Source organism: Nelumbo nucifera, chromosome 4, assembly GCF_055504915.1.
Source record: "Nelumbo nucifera cultivar China Antique chromosome 4, China Antique-T2T, whole genome shotgun sequence".
NCBI classification, from domain to species: domain Eukaryota; kingdom Viridiplantae; phylum Streptophyta; class Magnoliopsida; order Proteales; family Nelumbonaceae; genus Nelumbo; species Nelumbo nucifera.
The window spans coordinates 82237289-82243979 of record NC_142652.1 but is presented as its reverse complement, the minus strand read 5'-3'; the positions used below and the strand labels follow the sequence as shown (position 1 = coordinate 82243979).

The window sequence follows — 6691 nt, the reverse complement described above, 5'->3', positions numbered from 1 at the left end:
TTTTACATCCTGATTGACGGTTCGTTAATGTCAGGTATCGGATTGGGCAGTGGATTGTGGCATTTTAAAGTTTGAGTCCCAAATTGTCACAGGAGCCCAAGTACTGATCGGCAAATTTCCCTACAGAATATTCACATCCACCAGTATTTTGACCGATTTGTTTATGCTTTATCATCTTTTGAAGGTGTAATGCAATGGGCCTCTTGTGCCGACTGAGACTTTCACACACACGAGAGAGAGAGATTCACATGGTGCAGTTTTTCCTTAATTACATCAAGAATACAGAACATAAAAGATATGTACAAGACACTTGGCTATGGCACGTACCAAGATACAATGCCATGAGGCTACGAAGACTAAGAAAAAAAAAACCTGAATAAATCATCAATGAAACTGAGGAAACTAATCTGATTCTTTTTGCTAAGAGGTCTAAATGAAGCTGAATTTGACATTTTTTGGATTTCTATTAGACCCCCATGAAAGCTCTACACTGGGATTCCCAGTGCTCCTTTGTTTGCTGAATTCGCTCCAGTCGTTCTGTCTGAAGACGTTCCTTCCAATACTCAGGGCAGCTGTTAATGCACAGAGGGACAAAAGCTCAGTTGAATGAAAGCAAGAACCTTACCACAACAGGTGGGCTTCATAATGTGGTTTCAAATTTTCAGGAAGGAAGACTGATTTCAGTTGCAATTTTGGCTTCTAGTTGATTATAGTTGATCAAAAGGAGATCCATGATGTGGATCAGAAATATAATATTGCAGTACAAATTGAACATTCAACTAAAGCATACCTTCGACCTAATAGAATGTTAAGCTCCTCCAAATGTACAGCACCCTCAAATACTCCTGCCTGAATCAATTTCAACATTACATCAACATGGTAACATTGTAGTTATTAGCTTATTATCCAACAAAGGAAATGTCTATGACTCTATTGTATACTTCAATTATAAGCACTGGATACATCTAAATTCTAAACAAGGCCTATCTGGTTCTTTCTAAAGGGCCTGAGAATTTGCATTATGCACAAGGCACAAGGAAAAGAAGAGATTCCCACCGTTCTGACAAGGCAAAATGGAAAGTCTTAATAGAAAATCAGAAAGAGGAAATTCCTGTACTTACATCTTATTAAACTGTAAAAGTTACAGATTTGACATCAGAGCAGGAAAAGGGAAAAAAATCTAATTTATCCAAATTAGAATTAAAGGTTCGTCTTTTTTTTTTTCCAACTCTTTTAGTTTATTCAACATATTTTGGTTAGGCCATGTGAAACATATTTCTTATTAACTAAATAACTCACAAATATCTCTTTCCTGGTATGCTTTGGCTGCATTGTTGCATCCAATGCTAGCATACTTGCCAGTTTATAAGCTAAATAAAATACAGCACAAGCACTTGTTTATTATTATTTTTTTTAGTATTTGGGGAGAGGGAGATGTATCAGGCCCCAAAAATTGAAAAGATGCTAGATATTTACCTCTCGACATAGTGGACATTTAGCTTTACCATCCGCTGCCTTTAATCCATCTACTATAGTCACTGATGCAGCGGAGCAAGCGCACATGTAACAGAAGATATGGCCGCAAGTTAGAGATACTGGATCAAAAACTGTGTCCTGTAACAAATAAATCAAATGAATTCTTCAGAGAAAATCACACTGCAATGCCATAGCAAAATGGAAACTTTAGATATAAGATTATTTATTATGGTTCTTATTACATAGAAGAGGAAGAATAGTTTACTCACTCTCCCATGTTCTGTGGGAGTGCATGCCTGGGGTTCAAAAAATACACTGAAATTCCCTAAGTTGGTCATTAAGAATTCCAGCAACAAAAATGTCACCTACTTCATTCATCATGACCAAAAATTGATAACAACATACATATTGGACAGCTTCAAATCCTTGTTGAAAAAGTTGAAGAAATACTTCAAGAAGAACAGCCTTCAATTAGGTCAGCTACACTGCCTACCAAGTTAGAACTTAAAAAAATGTTTGATTAACTTAAATGCCTACTCTACAAAAGCCTAGGGAAGATGAGAAGTTCTTGCCTAAGTGAACTTACAGGATACCAAAAATCCACTTGTCCAAAGGATATTAGTTATTTGTCCCTCTAAAAGTTTCCTCTAAACAGTTGCTCTACTTGTGACATTGTGCAAAGAAATTTGTAGAATAAATGATTATGATCATTTGAAAGAGTTGAAACATGGGTTCAAAAGTATTCATCAACCATGAGGGCCATGTATAAATAAGATCCTTTTTATGAGTAACCATGTATATACAAGATTTAAGGTTTTGTATCTTTCAAAACCAGATTATGACTCACCAAGCATATAGAACAACTCAGATCAATATCAAGGTTCACAGAATCAAATAGAGCACATGATAGTGATGGTTTGCCATCATTGAACGTGAGGGAGCAGCCTTCAAACAACCCTTTGACTGCCTGGGACTTGGTCTTGTTTTCCCTTAAGTTAATGTGGAAGGCCATTAACTCACAGAGCCACGGAGACTGAAGGATCTCAATATGCATGCTTTGAGCTTGTGATTTGAAGGCCTGCCCTTGCTTTGAGTAATGGATCTGTATCCAGAATGAAAAATTAAATAAGTACCCATCCACTAAACCAGAAGCAAATGTGATATATCTCTAGCATGTTTAGATTCCACCAGAAATTAAATGATTTCACTGTGACATTCTATTGCATTTATTAAAAGCACCAATTAAAATAAAACCATTTCCAGTTGCAGAAAATGTAGAACCAAGTAACTAACTACCAAGGTCCTTTTAGGATTTCAAGAAATGAATTCATTTTGGTTTTTATATACAACTGGAAAAAAATTTCATTTTGGTAATAAAGATTCTGGGTTTAAATGGCATGTGAAACTAAATATGAAATGATTTCTATTCACATGGTAACCAAACAAGCTGCTTAAATGGATAAACATACCTTGTCATATTTCTTTAGGATTTTTCTGATGGCAATGGTATTGATAATTGCATAGGTAACCAGGTCCTTCCCTTCTTGAATCAAAGTACCATGGTTACCTTGTCTTTGGCCTTTAAACCACATAAGGTACTTTCTGAAGCCTGAAGCTAGATGTAGATCAAGCAACTTCTGTGCACGCTCATTAAAACAACCCAAGATTTCAGACATCTCCTTCAGAAGGGAGGGAAAGAAGGTCCCATCGCAAACTACATTAGATCAAGATCACAAATAAGTGGTGGATACGAAGATGGTTGATAAATGGGATCATAATCAAGTATAATTGAAGGCTAATGCTGTTGAAAATGTATGACCATGAGAACAAATCAATACAACCATAAACCATTAGGAAACTATAAATGTCAAAATGGAAAGGTTGATAGAGACTGAATAAGAAAAGTTCTAGCATTGGATTCCCAAGTTCCCTGAAATCAGACCTGACACTTCTGGGTTTTAATGTGCATACAGTGAATTGGGAAGTAGAATATGAACTTATGCCATATGATGTGAACTCATCACAATTCACAACTAATAAAAGTTGAACTCGGTGTTAAAAAAACAAATTAATTAGAAGAGGAAAAACAAGTATAAGAGAGCCATTAAAAAATGCAGGACATGTCTGATCAGTTTTCCATCATTTTCTTCAGCAGCAACCAAAGCATAGCCGTTTGTGCTTGCATTGTAGTCTATTTGGGAGAAAAAAAGAATACGGAGGCTCTTTCTTGTGCTGTGTGGTATTCAGGAAACAAATAAACCGGAAAATAGAACCAAAGAAACCATCTATGTCCCCCACCTATGCAGCACTCTGTGAATTAGAAGTTTAAAACTTTAAAATTCCAAACGGGTTTCAAGTTTCTGGTGTTTTGCAGAAAGAAACAATTTTCTATAATTCCAATAGATAATCAGAAGAAAAAAAGGAGATAAAAACTGCATTTCTTTAACTTGGTAAGTAGTTTTCTAGATCATGTCCCTGAATAAGACAATCAAGACTTGACTCAAATTATCTTCCAATTCAGAGGGTTATAACTTATAAACCCAAAGCATGAAAAGCTTTCTTCTTAACAAAACAAATATATTAGGAAAAAAAAACATCGAAAAATAGAGACAAAATCTCCTGACAATTCCCCCTTATTTTCTGATAATTCACACCTAGGAAACGAAAAAAAAAGACCGAGTTGACAAAGACCAGTGACTCAGCCATGATCATTGTCAATCCATTTACCACAAACAGCAAATATATCGTATCAGAACCATGGTGGCCTATTAGCAACATTAAACAACCTAAAATATAAGAGAAAACAATGGAAAAGCAAACGAAAAAAATATAGGAAAAGGGCATTGAGACAAAGAGCGATCCCTAATAAAGGAAACCATCAAATCAATCAATAGGATCTACATTATAACTGATCAAATAACCAAAGGAAAGAATACCTGGGCATTGTTGGGGACATGTCGAGACATCATGTTCCCCATCGCTGCCTTGTTGTAACTGAAAATCTCTTCTGCATTTCTTCAAAATCTTCTTGAGCATCTTGAATTCAACCCCAGGTAATTGTTTCTCCTGCCCTCGCATGTATTCCTGGTACCTCTTACAGAACTTCATCTCCGCTTCCCCCTCCTCCTCTTCTTCTTCTTTTTGAACCAGGAACTTTCAACAAAATCTATGAAGATTTCTCACAGCCTATTTATAATGTCTGGAGAACGAGAACCCAATCAAGTTGAATTGATTCTTATCGGCCCCTTAAGGGTTTCGTCTTTGCCCAACTAAGCTAGTTGAAGATTTTTTATTTTTTCAGACTTATATCTGTGTCAATCGCTTCCGTTTGCTCCATCTTTTTCTTCTTGTACCTCTCTCTCTCTCTCCTTTTTTTTTTTTTTTTTTTTGTCAGAACATTTCGTAACGGCTTGAACACCTGGTACTGTGGGAGGGCGACGCGGATTTGATGAGTACGACTAACGATTTCCGAAGGCCAAACGAGATAGAATTGGTACGGACACGAATGACCATTTTATCGAGAATTTATCGTGAGGTTGGCGTGGCGTCAGCTATACTGCTTTTGCAAGGTGGGCATTTGGCAGTTGGCACCGGAGCGTTTTACACTTTACAGGCGATTCGATTTATAAAAAACGCTCAACGGTCGAAAAACGTTTCTCTTTACCGGCTTTTGTTGTTGACATTATTCCGTACAACGCACATGCATACGTAGGGTTGTCAATGGACATGGGTCATGGTAAATCCGGTTTGGGGGTCATGGTAGGGTCAGGTATATTTGGTTTTAGGGTTAGGTTACGGTTTTATTTTTTTGACCCGAACTGGATTGGGGTTGGACTTGGGTTATTGACCCATCTTGTAGGGTCATAGTATCCTTCATATATATCAAGTATTCATACAGTTTTTTTACTTCTAACTTTATAGACTTAAAATTTATGATTTATTCACGGAAAATCCATGATGCAAGAAAGATACGATATCTAAGGCTGCAACTTGGGTCGGGTTGGCCTGAATCCAACCCTAACCCAATCCGAAAATGTTGGGTTGGGTTGGGCCGGGTTGATGTTTGGGTTAGGGTTAGGGCTGAAATTCATGAACCCGACTTTACTTCGGATTGGGTTAGGGTTGACCCCTTAGGCAACTCGACTTGACCCGAATCCGACTCTATAGTACATGTCATATATAACATACATTGATTTGTTTAAATGCATGATATTTGTATGACCCCACCACATAGTATCATGTATTTCTTTTAAGATAATCACTTCACTTAATCCTAATCAAAAAGACTAAAACCTTAATAACATCAATTTATGTTTTTTGAAAATTTTATTCTTCATCTCCTCTATGTTGTTTGTTGCCCAAGAAAGATCTATCGTAAGTCATAACACTTGTTTTTCTGAATTTTGTACCAAAAGAACAAAAAGAAAAAAAAAAAAAAACATCAACAAACATGTACTAATGAAACATAGGATTAATATATGTACTCAAAGTTGAGTTAAGATCTAAAATTGAGAAATTCTATGAGGTTTTAAGGGATGGGAAGAAAGTTGGTTTGGGCCCAACCTGAGCCCAACCCAACCTGAAATTGACTTCGGGCTGGGTTAGGGTTGAAGGATTTTAGTTAGGTTAGGGTTGGGTTAGGGTTAGGTTTAGAGGTTTAGAACATAGGGTTGGGCTAGGGTTGGCCTCAACCCGTCTAACTTGGCCCGACTTGCAGCCCCGACTTCGGGTGGGTAAATAACTTTCCCACCTAGGGGAAAGTTGCCAACACTTGAATAGGACAAAAATACCCCTTCTAATAATGGATTTTTATGGCTAAAATGGTCATTGCCTTATTTACATGAGAAATAAAAGAACATGGGTAAATGCACTTACCTGGGTAAGTGCACTTACTTGGGTAAGTGTTTCCCAGGAAAAACTTACCCAGGTAACTGCATTTACCCGGATAAGTAACTTACCGAAAAACAAACGGGGCCTTAAAAGCTATGATACCAATCAGGTGGTGTTCATCACAATTCATGGGAGTACTTTAATCAGTCAAAGTTATTCCAATAGCATGTCTTTCCAGTATCATAGATTTTCTATGTAATCTTATATCTATCTCTTGTAATCCACTAAATCACGACTCTTTGTCCTTGTAGATTTGGTTCCTTAATTGATCTTGACTCGGATTCATTTTTTTGGTAAGAAATTTCTCTGATTCTAATCACACGGG

The 6691-nt window shown here is 36.9% G+C and overlaps 1 protein-coding gene across 1 annotated transcript; it reads right to left on the bottom strand.

The window, feature by feature from the left end:
• Positions 1-241: 241 nt before the first annotated feature.
• On the bottom strand, positions 242-4977 carry LOC104606167 (putative E3 ubiquitin-protein ligase BAH1-like 2). Its single transcript, XM_010271244.3, has 6 exons — positions 4413-4977; positions 2946-3190; positions 2324-2578; positions 1477-1614; positions 791-849; positions 242-572 (listed from the first exon to the last, which is right to left on the bottom strand). The coding sequence occupies exons 1-6, from the start codon at positions 4582-4584 to the stop codon at positions 467-469; spliced, it is 975 nt and encodes a 324-aa protein (XP_010269546.1). The 5' UTR covers positions 4585-4977; the 3' UTR covers positions 242-466.
• Positions 4978-6691: the final 1714 nt, after the last annotated feature.

What these genes read in the sequence shown, in the direction of transcription:
- LOC104606167 (XM_010271244.3), bottom strand. Translation starts at nt 4,584, where the DNA reads ATGAAGTTCTGTAAGAGGTACCAGGAATACATGCGAGGGCAGGAGAAA. An exon ending in ATGTCCCCAACAATGCCCAG is followed by an intron (nt 3,191 to 4,412) that starts GTATTCTTTCCT and finishes GATCTAATGTAG; the next exon opens with TTTGCGATGGGACCTTCTTT. An exon ending in AACATTCTATTAGGTCGAAG is followed by an intron (nt 573 to 790) that starts GTATGCTTTAGT and finishes GTGCATTAACAG; the next exon opens with CTGCCCTGAGTATTGGAAGG.